The 17172-nt window shown below is 38.1% G+C and overlaps 1 protein-coding gene across 1 annotated transcript in view; it reads left to right on the top strand.

Annotated features, from left to right (window-relative positions):
* The first annotated feature begins 414 nt into the window (after positions 1–414).
* Positions 415–17172, top strand: part of pkhd1l1.1 (PKHD1 like 1, tandem duplicate 1) — a 48076-nt gene continuing 31318 nt past the window's right edge. The window contains 32 exon segments of the mRNA XM_044171989.1: positions 415–432; positions 732–825; positions 1022–1099; positions 1489–1633; positions 1748–1856; positions 1972–2029; positions 2116–2209; positions 2597–2650; positions 2870–2943; positions 3054–3096; positions 3363–3433; positions 3544–3654; positions 5380–5472; positions 6584–6849; positions 7063–7154; positions 7278–7437; positions 8192–8327; positions 8669–8812; positions 9045–9199; positions 9352–9462; positions 9659–9808; positions 10061–10185; positions 10279–10442; positions 10614–10783; positions 12220–12352; positions 13328–13482; positions 14113–14235; positions 14631–14736; positions 15079–15186; positions 15293–15457; positions 15689–15810; positions 16255–16387. Of these exon segments, the coding sequence (XP_044027924.1) occupies positions 771–825; positions 1022–1099; positions 1489–1633; positions 1748–1856; positions 1972–2029; positions 2116–2209; positions 2597–2650; positions 2870–2943; positions 3054–3096; positions 3363–3433; positions 3544–3654; positions 5380–5472; positions 6584–6849; positions 7063–7154; positions 7278–7437; positions 8192–8327; positions 8669–8812; positions 9045–9199; positions 9352–9462; positions 9659–9808; positions 10061–10185; positions 10279–10442; positions 10614–10783; positions 12220–12352; positions 13328–13482; positions 14113–14235; positions 14631–14736; positions 15079–15186; positions 15293–15457; positions 15689–15810; positions 16255–16387 (3703 nt within the window). The 5' untranslated portion in view covers positions 415–432; positions 732–770.

Here is a 17172-nt window from a genome sequence, read left to right as displayed (position 1 = left end):
AATAATCTAATGATATAATATGGCCTATGTATAATAGTATGTCAGTCACAGGAGACATTTTTCTGCATTAAGTACATTTTCTTGATTATACTTAGGTAACAGTGTTTTATTAGTACTTTTTCTTCCACCTCTGCTGATGGACCCTTGATAAATCTACTGAGAGCTTTTTATAGTTTCACTACTTCCTCTTCACTTCCATCAAAGTCGTGATTTAGATTCCTGTCCGGGAAGCTGTAACTCGTCTGACAGGAAAAGGACAAATCCGTTTGGTTTGAGTTCAGCAACAGATTTAGACCGCGGTGTGCACCTCAGGTGGGTTGACCTCCTCCCAGTTTCAGGTGAGAGGCGGAACACTGAGCAGTATAAAGAGTTAGTGCACTTTCCTGTACAGAACACCTACTGCATTTAACTGTTAAACGGCGTTTTCAACAGGTAGGCCAAATTCATTTTTAAATCACATTCTAATTTGAAAATGTAAATATTTTCAACATTTCTTGATATTAGTACATTTAATCACTGTGTTGCTATAATAATCACGTAGGGACTTGCGTCTAGTTTGTGTGTTTACCTATCTTATAGAATCAATTCTTTTCTTTCAGAGCTCTTTGTCATAATTCAATTTAATTATCAAACCAGCCTGAAATACGGCCTTATGTGGACTTCCTCAAAAGCTTTACAGACAGTAGGATATTCTAATATTGCACTTTTGTTGTTAAATGGTGTACCAGCAGACTGCAGGAGGCAGCAGGGAAATCTGGGAAAACTCCAGGATGGGGTCCCCGCTGGCGCACGCGGCTCTCCTCGCGCTTTGGTGCTGCTGCTGCAGTAAGTAGCCAGTTACAAAGCACAACAATAATGAAAGTTGATCAAATCTGCATTTGTTTTAATCGAGTTCTTTAGGTCTAGATGTAAGTTTGCGCCTTTTTAAATGCGAAAATTGGCCAAATTTTCTGACAAGTCACCACTAGCCCGCTGCTCAGGGGGTAAAAAGATCTCTTATGTTGTTTAATCTATATCTCAGGTGCTCAGCGCATTGACAACATATCTCCACGTTACGGAAGCACCAATGGAGCAACTCGACTCACCATATCAGGAGACGGTAAGAGATGTAATCCTCAGATAGGGCAGGTTACAGTTTTGTTCATGGTGACGTTTAATCCAAAATGTGTGATGCTTAAATCTTTTTACAGACCTAATTAATCTTTAAGAATAACTGGGAATATTATTTTTTAAATCAGCTGAGACTTTAAACAGATTATGACACATAAATTAAATATATATTGGTTAAAAATGATTTTTTAAAGTCAAAAAGTAATCAAAGAATCTTGTTTGTACTGTAGTTACCATATTGTGAAACTGTTTAGCCCAAGAGATGATGAAGAAATTAAGTTGAGGTAGTTATAGTAGCTGCAGCTGTGGATTATTTGTTTCTAAACTGTGACAAAAGTCAACTCCTAATCCAAAACTTGTGGGATTCCCCCCCCCCAGGTTTTGCCCAGGAGCGACAGTTCCAGCTGAATCCAAAAGACGACACATTTGGCAACCGTGTGACCCTGGTGTCGAACACCCTGTCAGTCCCCTGTGATGTGGAGAGAGACTCAACACACGGCAACAAGATCCTGTGTTACACCAGGTAGCCTACAGGCCAAGGGAACTCTACTGAATATACACTTCTTTTTTTTTTTTAAAGTGTGTAAGTCACTTCATGCACATGACCATATGAAATGATTAATTTTGTCCATCACAGAGCCATGCCGAATGATCAGTATGTGGTCCGTGTCAGCGTGGACGGTGTTCCCATTCCTGACAGCAATATATGCAGAGGCGTGTACAAATCACAGCAATGCAGCATCTTTGTAAGTTTGCAGCTAATGCAACACAGACACCTTAATTTACAAGTCAAGCTTTTGCATTTGTCTTACTGGTTGGTTTCTAACAGTCTTTTTCCATTCTTACTTTAACTCTCCTCAGACTGTCTGGTTTCGAACGCCTACTATCTCCTCTCTGAGTCCAGTCAGTGGTCCCCCAGGTACAGTGTTTACACTTTACAGCATGTAGTGATTCTACGGAGTCCAGTTTGAACTTTATATTAAACCCAGTTCAAAATCACTGCAGGCACCTTGGTGACACTGCGAGGACGGATCTTCTCTGATGTGTATGGAAGCAACACTGACAAGAGCTCCAATGGCCTCAACGTGAGATTCCTGAGGTATAAACATTTTATAAAACAGATGTACTTTCTAAATATTCATATTACTGCAAAGCAGTTTGTCTCACCCAGGCAATAAAGTTTGTTTTTTTTTTTAAATGAAGGACATTTGCTGTATGATGATATTCTGTCAATATCCTATAAAGGAAGGCAGGCAGACCAACTAACAAAGGCTAAAGAAACTAGTCTGACATAAAAAAATTCTTTAAAGATGTTTATTTGCATTGAAAACAGTGGAAATGATTCCAACCCACTGAAATGTATTCACTTGTTTTAAGAAAATGTAAGACTGAGGGTTACAGAAGAGATTTATTTGCTTGCTCGTTAACTACCAATTTCATTTAAATATTCAAATGTATACCTTCAAATTGAACTTGTTCATTGCAGATCCTACATGGGAGGGATGCCATGCGAGCTGCTTAAACCGCAGTCAGATGAACTGTAAGTAGTTTGTCTAGATGTAGATTGTGTTTAGAAATGAAATCACAGTAAAAACACAGCAAAATGCACTATAGACAATAAACATATCAACACAGATATCTCACAGCTGCAGAGAAATCTTTTGAGTGATGAAGTTGTGTTAAATAAAACTGATATAATACTAATAAAAGTAATTTGGTATTTTGTACAGTTTTAAAAGTTTTTCAAATATTTCTAAAGATATAACCTTCGACTGGATTCTGAATCTTCTTATTGGGGATACATGAGCTGCAAAATGACGGGGACGTATGTTGGTAAGCTGGTTTTGTTCACAATTACAGCTGCTCTTAATATATATTTTTAAAAAGATCAGTTTTGAAACTGTACAAACTGTCCTTTAATAAATATGGTTTGTTTCCAACAGGGCATCACAACTTGAGTTACATTCTTGATGATGAATTTGGAAGGTAAAGCATTGTTAAAATATTTGACTTCGTGCCAACTTCAATTTGGCATTTTTTTTATTTTTTGCATACATACACCTTTATGGTTTCAGAAAGATCTCTAACCACTATTAGTTAAGTTTATTCAACCTTTGAAAGTGCAGATAGATAAACTGAAAAATGCATAGATAAACAGCTCCTGAAGATTTGACTTCTTGGTGATAAATTGTTTGCAATGTTATTGTATGAACAACTGTAATAATATTAATTAATTTCTTTAAAATCTTTAGGAGTTTACCAGACAAGAACCTGTACAGGGTTTCAGCTTTGGGCAAGCTCTCCATGTTTCAGACCTTTGCAGGTAACTTAGACAGAAAGACATTTGTCCACAATAAATGTGCCAGTTTTCATAAGTAGTTCCTCTGTAGTATTTATTCTTATTACAGTGAAATCTTTATGTCTCTTGTTCAGAGGTAACAGGAGTCTCGCCATCCAAGGGAAGTGTCATGGGTGGAACCCTGTTGACCGTCCACGGCCGCTTCTTCGACCAAACCGATCTCCCAGCACGTGTTCTCGTTGGAGGTAATCAGCACCATCAGCCTGGAAACTTACCAAAAGCTCACCAGCTGTAGCCAGTTTCTAATACCATGACAACTTCGCTGATATTGTTTTCACACAGTACAAAGTGTTCAGCATGATAATGTGGTGCGTGTCCACAAAACAAGACTCTTCACATTGTTGGGGCCTTAAGTCATGCGATGGTGATAATCCTTTTCAACGGCATACTTTTTAGACACAACAAACAAAAGAAAACCATCGAGTTGTCGCACGGTAGAGGAAAGAATCTTCCCGAAATCTTAGAGACACAGCAGACCATGACAAAACGAGATGTGTGCTTTCATAAGACTTCAAGAGTCATTTAACATGTTTTTGAGTGCTCTTTGACACAGTCATAAAATCTGGCATGTAAGCATGGTAAATCAAAAGTAAATCACTATTAGTCCACATTTTCACATTATAAAGATAATGATGATTGACTTGGATGAATTCAAGGGTTTAACAGACACCAGAAATTAATATAAACCAGATACAGAATGCAGAGCATACTGTCAAATGACAGTACACATGGTCCAAAACTTAAGTATACCTATTTATATAGTTTACCTAATCAGATTTTTCAGACCTTCATTTCTACAATGAAATTGATATATTACTGATGAAGCATATGTAACTGTAACCGACCAGAGGAATCGAAGTACTGTAAAGACTAATTATAGTCCATCTTGCTGTTACTTCCATGCTTTAAAGGTAGAAAACATTTTTAGAAATCAAAGTTAAACAACTATTCAAAATGTGTATCATCTGTAGGCATACACAAGAATATTTAAGGTTTTTGAGGGATTTCATGAAAATATAAAAAATCTTAAGTCATCATATCAGACTCACTTTCCACTTCTACCAGATCGCAGAGCTCACACAATCACACAAATTTTCTTCCTGAATATTTTTTAATCTCTCAACCTCAATAAAGTAGGATACATTAAGAAGTGTCACAGCAAGAAAAAGAGGATATAAAAACGTATGCATAGTATAGATAAGTAACCTTGAAAAACACTAGAATACTATATATATTATGAGCATCTACTGTAGTGGTTCCCAACTTTTTTTGCTAAAGACCTCTTAAAGCAAAGTGATGTCTATTTTTTATTCCCCGTTACTTGTTGCATATGTCGACTGGTTGTGACCAAAGAGAGATTTTTTTCTTTATTTTATTTTGGATGGAGAGGTCAAATACATCAAATCATTTACTAAGATTATTTTGTGTTGCAAAATTATTATTTTTTATGGTCAATCATCTCCCAACCCCCTCAGGGTGGAAACCACTGATGTACCATATACAAAATGAAGCACTGAAAAACAAAAATGAATGGTACTCGTAACTTGTACTTCATAATACTAAGTATATTATGAAATGAATTATCACAAATAAGTGATTAAATGAGGAAATTGCAATAAATAAATACAAAAATTGCACTTGAGGATGCACTTGAGGGAACAATGCAGCCAAGGTACATAATTGTGCTTTTATGTGCTTTTTCAGTACATCAAAAGAAATATATCACCCTAAAATGAAAATTTAGTAATTTTCAACACTCAGTAGTATTTCAGCTTACACAGAGGTGAGTAGATAATGAGTAAATTTTCACTTTGTGGTTAATTATTCCCTAAAGTGAAGCCTGTGTTATTGTGTCAGTGGAAAGTTATTGTGAGCTAAGATGAGCTTTGAATCATTTGATTTGTCTTCAGGCCTACCTTGTGAAATCCAGAGTGTGTCAGATGACAGAATTATGTGCAGGACCGCCAAGCATGACTTGAACAACAACATGACAGCATACTCAGGTGAGAACACACCTCTTCTTCTCTCCTTTGGTCTTTTGATGTCATGCAACCAACACTTGATCCATCCTGTTGCGTTATTTTGTGCTGTGTCATTATCTGAACAACACAATCACTGGAAGAAGCATCTGTGCTACTTGTCAACAAAACTGTCGTCTTGAAGATAATGATCTCATCCTATCACTTGTCACAGTTCATCAAGACTCAGGGACTTTGATGTGATGTGTAGTGTAAAAAGACGATCTGTTATCTGACTGCCACAAAAGCGCATCTTTTTGATCATACATCATACAAAAGACTTCTCACAGATCTGACGTCAACAGCAGATACAGACACCGTTTTTTGATTTCTACAACCTTTCGCATCAGGATTTATTTTGTAAACAAGTTGAACTTTAACAGTCATCTTGGTGGCTTGAAACCAAACAATAAGACCAAGAGCATTAATTCCTTGCTTTTTATATAATTTCAAGAGTAAAAAGATGACACGTTTCAGAAAACCTCTCCTGAGTGCCCCATGTGATTCAAGGGTATTTACTTGAAGTATGCAGCATGCAAAAGAGTGCAAATTTGAATTTGTTTGGGTTAGGCAAAAGAAGCAAAAAGGTATTTTAATCTATGAATGTATTTAACGTTCATTCCTTGTGTGGTTATTTATGCTGTGTAAGAGTGCATTACAGTTTGCCACCCATATATTGAATAATAATTTCTGATTAGAGATACGGTTAACGATTATTTTCATAATCGATTACTCTGCTGGTTATTTTTTGATTGATCGATTAAAAGCTTTGTCTATTAAATGTCAGAAAATAGTGGAAAATGCCCATTACAATTTCTGAGAATCCAAGTCGACATCTTCAGATGTCGTATTTTTTCCGACCAACAGTCCAAAACCCAAAAATATTCAATTTACTATCACATGCCAAAGAAAAGCAGCAAGTTCTCGCATTTGAGCAGCTGGAATCAGTGAATGTTTAGCATTTTTGCTTGAAAAATTAAAATAAATGATCAAATAGTAGCCGTTTAGTTTTCTGCTGGTCGACTCATTGATTAATCAACTAATCATTTCAACTCTAATTTTGATACACCGCCATTTATTTCCATTTTAAACCCAGGTGGAAGAGGCTTGAAGATGGAGGTGTGGAACAACACAAGACCCCGTTCCCTGACTGACATTCGCAGCTACAATGACAGCACAACTGGATACTGGACACAGTGGGTCGACTCCATGCCCCACGTCTTTGCTGATGTATTGAATTATTTCAGCTCACGATCCAGAGGCTTCTTTGTCCCTCCAGCCAGCGCCAACTACACGATTTACCTCAGTTGTGATGACCGATGTGAGCTCTACCTCAGCAACTCCAGCCGCCCAGAAGATAAGGTATGAACAGAGAGTTTAGTTCAGAATGAATCACACCCACTGTTATCATCTGAGTGTACAAAATCTAAATAAATCATGCTATGTTTCCATTTGAAACAATAAAAGATAACCTAAAAAAAGATGTTGTATGTATTATTTTGTGATTAAAACATTTTCAGTCAAAATCCTCATATCTTTCCTGCCTGTAACGTTTTTTAACAACCTTCACTTTAGGTTAAAGTTGCGTACCAGTCATATTATGTCCCATATTACACAAATCTGGAATCCCAAAAGTCTGAAGTACTGGCTCTAGAGAAAGGAAAACCGTAAGTACATGGCTCTAATTAGCTCTTGAAAACTACAAATAATTAATTCATAGTACGCCGTATTCATTGTTGCTGTGAACTTAGTTTCCCTTGAAAATAATTTAAAAACTATTTTTTCTGTAGCTACTACTTGGAAATTCTGCATCAAGAATATAACGGTGTGGCTAGTGTCAACCTTGCCTTGTTCCAAGAGGAGAGTTCCTTCACAGAAGACCAGACAGACGATGCTGTCAATGAGGTTCAATATATCGTGGCTGAATATGACGTGTTCGATGAGGAACAGGTACTGTGTGTAGTTGCTAACCTGTTGCTAACCTGTATCTTTGTTCTGTTAAACACAACACATCCCAGATTATTTACTCACCTCCCCTTGAAGGAATGGTTAGACATTTTGGGAAATACGATGAGAAGATCGATACCACTCATCTATCTGTACGCTAGATATGAAGCTACAGCCAGGCGACTGTTAGCTTAGTTTAGCATAAAGACTGAAAATAGCTAGCTGGCTCTGTCCAAGGAAGACACTATTTTTTACTTAAATTTTTGTGTGGATTAAACAAACAAACAAAGATATAATGTGATAGTTAGTGAGCTTTAGAGGTGGTGATACTGTAGGCGGTCTTTTTAACAGAGCTAGCTGTTTCCCCGTTCCCAGTCTTTATGCTAAGCTAACATGGTCTCCTGGCTCCAGCTTCATATTTAACATACATATATTAAAGTGTTATCAATCTGTGAATAAGCGTATTTCCCAAAATGTCGAACTATTAATTTAAACAGTGGAACAAAAAAACGTATTAATCTCTTCACCGTCATGTTTAACTCACATCTGCTCTCCAGGGTTTGTTAAAAGTCATTTGGGAGAATGTATGAAATCACTAAATGAGGTAGAAGTAAATGTAGTGGGTTGAGGGAAGGTGGGTACAACAAAAACTGTAAATTCTCTTCCTCTTCTAAAGGAATGACTTTTCTGCCTGTTGATGTGCCCACCTTTTTCTCGCTTCTCTGGCTCACCTTCGCTCATTCTCACTGTTACCCAGGTGGTAACCTTTGAATCCTGGCCCAGCAATATCACCAGAGTCAAAGAGGTCCAGAAGGTTACCGTCAGCAGCAGCTGCCCCAGCCATCTTTGTGGGAGCACTTTCTTCAGCCTGGGCTATGGAGACGCAAAGACTGGTAATGTGTTTTATAATTGGACATTTGAATACATTTGTATCTTGCACATTAATTGCTCTACAATTACTGCGTACACGTTTAGCAGCCACAAAAGAAAATCTAAATCCCTAAACCTGACAGTGTTGCCCTAATCTAAAGGAGTATACAAGCCCATATGCTTCCTCATGATCCTTTAAACAATTTTGTGCAGTTGTATCTTGTACAAGAATTATCTTAATGTGCCATGACTACATACATTTTATCCACAAAATGAAAACTAAACCTGTCGCTCTAATCTAATGAAACTACAGTATATACTAGCCATTGTGTTTGTTCATGAGCTCTGTCTTTTTCTTTTTTAGGACCAATCCCTGTCAGCGCCTCAGCAGTTATGGTGGAAGCAGCCTTGAACAGCCTTTGGTCCATCAAACCCGACACAGTCCAGGTCACCCAACAGAGCGACAGTCAAGGATCTCACTACACAATCACATTCAATTCTGACAGAGGTATGAAAAGACAGAAAAGTAGCTAGTCAGGGAAAAGTTGGGTACTGTTGAGTTGATGAAGTGTGTGGTTGTTACATTTAATTCACATGCAAACTGACTTCAGAATCTTTTAATCAAATTCCTGCAGATTCAGCTATACAGACCATTATGCTATATGATATCTATTGTATTTATGATTTTAGTAGCCAAAGTGCAATAAATTAGATGATCATGTGTCTTTTTTTGACTGCAGGGGATTTCAAACCTCTTCACTATGAGGTTTTTGGCTCTGACACCAACGTCACTGTTGCTGAGGTTACAAAGGGGAGAAGCAACATGCAGACCTTCACCCTTCTTTGGGGAGGAGTCCCGACAAAGCCCATCCCCTTTAATGCAACTGGGTCTGAGGTCTGTTATGTAAAAATGCTGAAACCTGAAGTTTTTCTGTCACTCTTTGTGCTCAGATACAGTATCTACATTCTGTGATTCAGTGTGATTGGGATGATATCTGTCAAAATAGATTCTGCAATACTAATACCCAGGAGTGTAATTGTGAACAGGTGCAATTGGCTCTGGAGAACATGATGAAAGCCGAGTGTCCTGTTGAGATCCTGACCACCGAAGGGACTGATGTGAAATACTTCAATGACTTTGAAAAGGACAACTCTCAGGTCAGTGGGGACAAAAAACTGACAAATTTTTTTGTACAGTGCAGAAAAATCTCTGTTGTCTGTAGCCGGAAAAGTGAGTGAGAAAACAAACAAATGTGACGAGCACTCATATGTTCATACCTTGAAATACCAACAAATCTTTGGAGAGCATCTGATTTTGAATTCTCACAGTTTTCTGATTTCTTGCACTCACCAGTTCAATAGTGCTGAGAAAGGGACTCCAGTGAAAAACTCTGCTTTCTGTGGCCTGTGGTCACTGAAGAATGCTGAGGTTCTTTTCAAGGACAGTTACACCAAAGAGTCTGGTGGCACCTATGGACCAGTTTCATTGGACAAGCATCCCATGGTAAAACACACTGCTTTATTCATTGTTGTTCATTTTGTACAGCTGGTTAGATTGGTACAGAATGTATACTGTAAATGGACAAATGGATGCAACAAGAAAATAGTAGATAAGTGTACTAAAACATGCTAGTTTGGACCCAGTGTGTAATTAAATCTTTGCTCATACTGTCTCTAAAAGGTTATTGAACTGTGACTTACTCTTCATTTTCCATCATAAAATATTTTGAAACATTTCTCATTCCTCTCTTTGCAGCTTTGCTTTGCACACAAGGGAATGTTGAAGGATGAAGTTGGAATGAAGTTCACTTACTACAACAGCCAAGGCCAAACCAAGACAGAAACCGCAAAGATCAACACTCTCTTCACTAAGGGCCAAAAGTCAGTGAAAACCATAAAGTGATTTTAATTTGTCAGATATATGCAAACTTCTCAGCAAAATTGTAGCGTATAAATGTGATTATTTCCTGACAGATGGAGTTACAAATGCATGGATCTGCAGAGTTCCCTGCAGACAGAATACATTGGAAGCAAATACAGTCTGCTGGAGTTTTACCTCTACAAAGACGCCTCTGGTGCAGATTTCTATGTGGATACCATTCACATCGGAAAGAGACCCACCACAAGTGATGAAAATGGTACACAGCTTGATAGTAGCTTTGATTTTGAGGAGCCGTTCTTTAATGTCAAAGTCAACTGTATAATTTTTTCTTTGGATGTAACAGTAGTACTCTGCAGTTGTTGCTCACTAATACTAAAACTTAAATGTTCAGCAGTTTATTTTATTCCACTGCATTGTTTTCTTACAGCCGTTCCGCACAAGAGGAGGCCTCCACCTTTTGAGAGCTCTGGTTATTCCTTCGAGGTGATCGCTGTCAACAAAGTTACATCAACTGCTTCACAGATCAGCTACAAGATCAAAGCCACACCAGTAGAATGTGCCTTTGGATTCCCACTGTTAGGAGTTGGCTTCCTGCAGGTAACTGATTAATTACATTTATGTAACAATGTCACATTAAAGACAAGTGACATTGATCCTTATTTTTCACTTACATATTCCATCTTTGGGCAGCAGGGTAGACTGCAGGAAAACACAAATGTACTGTCCGTCCAGTTTAGGTTCATCATGTTACGCAGAGCCAGGAAACACAAATCTGGGCAAAGGGTTGGAGCCTAGGGTAAAGCTGAAGTGAAGTAAGCAAGTGGCAGCCACCTGTCAGTTAACCAGACACTCCCCAAAACATAAACCTTCCTCCTTGAGCCTCAATCTTTTCTTAACGGGACAATATTTTTCAAAACACTTCCAAGAAAGGGCTGGGACCAGAAATGCAAATGTGCTTAACTCTGAGCCAATGTGCCAACCAGAATATGGCACGTTCCAATAAAATAAACAAAAAAGACAATACAAGCATATACAAAGTTGTATAATAGATCCCGATAATGTTTCTTTGAAACAGCAAAGATGAGGACTATCCACAAGGAAAACCAGATGTCACATCTAAAGGAACAGTGTTGCTTCAGTAGTGTGACTCATAAAAAAAGAGGAAATGTTCTGTAGCCCACAGCCATGTGATATAACTTACAGTACAGAGAGGCGCCACAATGATCCTGTATGTGTCTCATGCCTCGACATGCTGTACAGTCATCATTTGCCTAACAGATTGCAGTGGAAGCAGTGACAGGCTACTTTATAACGACTGGCACGGAAAAGTGTGACAGTAGGGTGTAGTGTCTTATGTGTGTTTGAATTAAATAGACAGTTAATCTGACAATCCAGTGTTACCTCATTCTGCAGTATTTGTTATGATTCCAAAAGCCTTTTGCCTCTGCATTTAATAATATATATAGATGTCACTTTCTTTAAAAAATTAATACTCAAAAATGTACCCAAAAGCAGGTTGTTTTCATAACTAAGCTGATTTGTTTAATGTTTATTACACGTATATGGCAGGGACCAGTGCCACATACAATACCATAATATGTATATTAATCTAGCTAGCAATAGATGGGGTAGATGGGCCTTTATACAAATACACAAAACACAAAAAGAAAATACATACAAAACCGCTCTAAACACAAACAATGACACAATAAAGTCAGTCAGTCAGTGACAAACTCCAGATCATTGAAGATTACATGGCTACACTTTAAAAGCAGTTTCAACTTGAGCTTAAAATGATACCATTCATGATCCATTTTTCTGTGGGTTTAGAGTTCCACATATTGATCCCTGAACAGAGAAAGATCTGTCCTCTTACATCAAGGTTATCATTTTGGGAAAAATGCTTCTTTCAGTCTAGACTTTCAGTATGGTGATGTTAAACGCGAGACATCCTATTTAGGATTTTGAGAAGAGGCTTGTGTGCTAGAAAAATGGTAAAAGGATATTTTTAATCCTCCTCTTGTATTTTATAGATGTCCAACAGCAGCGAGGACATGGCTGAGTTCAGGGTGGAAGCAGTCACCGTCACCATCACTCGCCCTCACAGAGCCACCCCTCCTCTGAACGGCACTTTTGATGTGGAGATTTATGGAGGCCGAGCTGAAGGTGGGTCAGACGGGCACGTTTAGTATTTGCATTTTAACAGCTCTTAACTGTCCTGGCTGAATGCACGTTGTTCCATAGATAGGATCACCCAAAAGGTTAAACTCCTTGTGACCCAACATGGACCACTGACTTTTAAGCTACTTACATGCCAGTGTTGCTGTTGTAGTGATGAGAAGCTAACATATGCACAAGATGTTTGGGCAGTTTCCAAGGCTCCTTGATTCCCACGCAATCACTCCTCCTATCAGCTACTGTACTGTGAAAACTTGATGTACACAAAACAAAGACAAAGAGAGCTGGAGCAATGACTCAGGCAATGTTGTAATGCAATCAGTGATTGGGCTTCTTAAATTCCCAGATGACAAAATGATGACACTTGAAACAAGTGCTTTGACTTTCAAGTGTGGATTTTTTTTTTCAAAACTAACATTCAGAAACCTGTAAATTATTTTTACACTGAGAAATGAAACACTGTGTCCATCAAAACAGAATTGATTAAAGGAGAGGTATCTCTCATGTCTCTTGTAATTTAAAATAATCACATCATGACTATAAAATACATCCATGAAGTTTTTATAAATACATTACCTATAACTTCAGTCATTCTTTTACCAGTGTGTCTTTCCCACCTGTAAGTAAGCAAGTTGTTTTGAATCTTTCAAATTTCCTGCTCATGAACTACTGCTCCCCATGGACGAACATCCCCATATTTAGGAGTTTGTCTTTGTGATATTGGTGAAAAACCATACTGACATCTTGTAGTTTTACAGTCCATACTTGTGCAAATGGACCCTAGTACCTCAGATACCCTGCAAAGAGACAGTTAAAAATGTAGTTAAGACTTTGAGCCAGACATATCACTCCATATGTCTGCATGCAGCACGCTGCTTCTACATACATTCACGCAGTGCAACATATGTAAGTAACAGTTGCTTTTGCAGGGAGGTGTCTAACACAACCAGTGCTTGTTCTCAGGTCTGTCGGTGGACATCAGCGAGGAGGACCTGAAGTACGCTCTGGAGGGAATCTCAGGGATGGGTCAGGTCAACGTTGAATGGCATGGAAGCTGCAGACGCCCCACGTGGAGGGTCAAGTGGCTCACTAAACCTGGAGACCAGCCTCTGATCCAGGTCAGACTCCACTTCTTGTTTCATCATTATTTTATTGATGTTTTTTAGTTCATTTTGGTGCATTGCCCAAAAACACTCTACTAACAAATTATCTTCATTACTCAAGATTTTATTTGCAGAAGTAATACGAGACAGTTTGACAATCGTCACCTTCCGTTCTGTAAAACCAGAAATGCCCAATATTTATTTGATTCCTTTGAAATCATTTCAAAATGTTATGATGTCTAATTAATCTTGACAATGTCTATTATTGTCAGCTGATTGGTGCTGCATAACTCTGTTTAGTTTTTGTGTCTCTAATTCCACCTTTTTTCATTTATATTTATATGTACTGTGTTTTACCAATTCATGTTTTCATGATACTGTGTTTAAGATTTGGAGCTGTGCACGCTGCGCCTTTTCATTATAAGTAAAAACTAAACTTAACTAATACCATTAGTAACAGTAATGGTATTAGTACAGTAAACAGTACTACTGTTCTAGTAGTAATACAGTAACTGCGGTGTTAGTGATATGTTTTATTAGCAGCATTTACTCTTACTGAATGTCTTCTGTTCCAACCATTAAAGTTTCTACAGGCATAAAGAGACCAGCAGCTTGAGTCCTGATTGTGATTTATTCTCATTACAGGTTGACAGCTCCTCGGTTGTTGGCAAAAACGTAGTTGTTTCAGCCCGTGAGAATACAAAGGGAGGACTGTTGATCCGAAGCCTGACAGGAGATTTCTTGCGTGTCTGGGAAACCAAACCACAGGTACAGCCGTGAGTGAAAAAGCCTCAGGCACATCTGGTTTTGGGTTTCACCATTATCTGTCTGACACATGTCTGCTTTGGTCGCTGGATTACTTGGTGTGTTTGCTTACTATAAATCCTTAGAGCAAGTCCTATTTGTGTCTGTAGTGTTGCATAATGCAGCTATATTTGTATATTTCGTGCCTCCAGGAAGGATTTGATTGTTATGTTTGCATGTTATTAAATGACTGCTTTGTGTTGAAGTGACTGACAGCTACTGTCCTCGATTATTCTGTTGTTATGACTGCTGTAGCAGTAATTTCATGTCAGTGATTAGTCCAACCCAGTGTGTCATTTTCATGTTGTGAAACTTTGTCCTGACATTTTTGATTAAGAGTTTTGTGATAATGTTTGCAGGTGGAGGTTTACATCAATGGCATCCCCTCAAAGTGTTCTGGGGACTGTGGGTTTGAGTGGTCTGAGGACACGACTCCAATTGTGACTGGAATCAGCCCATCTCAAGGTGTCCTTCTAAAATATTGTTTGTTCATTCAACATGAGGCATTATTGGTTATTGATTGATATTTTTTAGGCGTAATATATACAACCAATTTCCTTTTGTCTTAATCAAAGCAAACAGTTGTGTAAAATCAAACATTACAAAAAGGCTACTGGTTACTACAAATTATTCAATATCAGTTATAAAATATTTCTGAGCACTGACAAAAATCCTGTCAAGTTTTAGTGAATTGTCAGCTTTTGTAGAAAAGCATTAAAACTTCAGGCTTCCTGTACATATTTATATGGTGATAGATGATTATGATGGTGAATGTTGTATCTATAATAATATTGCTGACTTTTTCAGGATCTAATGGCCTGGGGACTCTTTTGACCGTAACTGGGACTGGCTTCAGTAGTGAAAATGCCTCCATCATTGTGGGAGAGGCCAGGTGCCATGTTGAACAGATCACGGGTAAGTGAAAGAAGTTTGGAGTGAAGTGAATACTGTATCTCGTTGTTAAAATGAGTTGGCTGTTTATTATCCAGTGGTAGGAGTTTAACCAGATTTTGTATTTCAGCTACCACTCAGGTGTGCAGCCTGGGCAGCTCCAGTGCTGGTACCTACCCCGTGTTAGTTAGCTTCCCCTCTCTGGGTAATTCACGCTACACAGGCGGCGACATGCTCCACTTCACCTACCAGCTCATTGTTTCCTCTTTCTCCCCGCTCTCTGGAAGTGTGGCAGGTAAGATTACTCAAAGAAATCAGTACAACGGCTACATTGGCCTAAGTACCCCAGTCTGTTATTATTTATCTCAAAATCAAAAGCAGAATCACTTTATTCTATAACAGTCCACATATATAATAGTGCAGTGATTTTGTGCAATTGGAACCTTAAAACACATACAATTTTAGCAAATAGTGACTCTCATTTTATTACAAAGTATAACCATTATCTTCTTTTATTTTTTCCTAGGAGGCACACTGCTGACAGTGAGAGGCTTCGGCTTCAGCGAGAACACCACAGTTACTGTCGGCAGTGAGGAGTGCACAGTGGTTTACGCCAGTGACACTGAGCTGAAATGCAGAACGCCAGCAGTAAGTGCACAGACTGCAAACTACTGTTTTTTATGGATGTTATTTTCCCTGCTTCATCTTTACAACTCAAAGAGCTGTAGTAGAGGGCACTAATCACTTACTATACATTTTTATATGCTAAAACATCAGTGTGCAAAACCACATTTATTATACTTGTAGATTAATTTAGGTATCTAACTAATTTTGATATTGAAACGACTGACTAAATGGCATTTTGTGTGGCTGCTTTAAAGCGAGCCTATGTACTACTTTTTGCTGTGAGCACAAGTGGCAATTACAGCAAAATGGCACATACTAAAACGAAGTGGAAGATTTTGTTGTTTCATCAAATCATTAGAACATGACGGGCTAATAGTTTGTCTTCATTTTTCCAGGCACTAGTCCCTTATTTGACTTCTTTTACTTATTTATTAATAAAAAAAATGCTTATATTACTTATTTCAGGGAACTGCAGGATCACAGACCGTCACAGTGATGGTGGGAAACATGAGTCAGACAGCCGACAGCTCCTTCACCTACGATAATAACCTTACACCCCAGATCTCAGGCCTTAGTCCCAGCACCATCACTGTGATTGGTGAGTTGAGTCTTTTTTTGGGGGCCTTTATAAATTGTATTCACACATTTAGGATCATTATAAAGTGTTACTGAGACGGGTAAACCAAGAAGAGTGCTTGGATTATGTTATTTGATATGGTTAAATGAACAGTCAAGTTTAATGGGGAAGGATGGGTTTGGTTCTTAAAAGTCAATAGAAAGCTTATCTGTAAAGGGAATGCAATAGACAAAATAAATAGTCTGCTTGTCCTTTGTTTATGATAACAAAAAGGTTTTAATGTTTATTCATTGTGTTTCAATGCCACACCTCATAATATTTCCCATTTTATTTGCTCTCGCAAAACAAACCACTCGGTTATCTATAGGCATAGTACATTTGTCAATATTGTCAATAATAGTCAACATAAGGGCTCTTCCTATTAATGTTTTTTTCAAACAACATAACACAAGAATGTTAAGGGGTGTGTGAATTGGTGATTATAGAAATGCCTCTCTGATGGCTGAAGAAAATAATATATCAATCTAATTATATGTGTATGAAGGGAAGAGGCATGATGTTTTTGGGCTTTACTATTCAGAGTTGGCATGTGACGCCACTGTCGCCAGGAGCATGTGGAAACCTTTTGTTATCGCTGTCATCTCATTAGTTTTGTTCTTGTGTCGTGTAATGTTGACTTGCAAGTTTTTTCTGTTTTTGCCCCTTGCTTTTGCTAAACCTTGAGACCCTGAAGAAACTAACAAGTCCTCCCATGTAATTATAGTGAAAAATACAAAAGCATCCACACAACAATTCTGTTAATCTAC

Source organism: Siniperca chuatsi, linkage group LG17 (assembly GCF_020085105.1).
Source record: "Siniperca chuatsi isolate FFG_IHB_CAS linkage group LG17, ASM2008510v1, whole genome shotgun sequence".
In the NCBI taxonomy this organism is placed as follows: Eukaryota; Metazoa; Chordata; class Actinopteri; order Centrarchiformes; family Sinipercidae; genus Siniperca; species Siniperca chuatsi.
The sequence above is the reverse complement of the archived record's forward strand: the minus strand, read 5'-3'. Positions and strand labels throughout refer to the sequence as shown.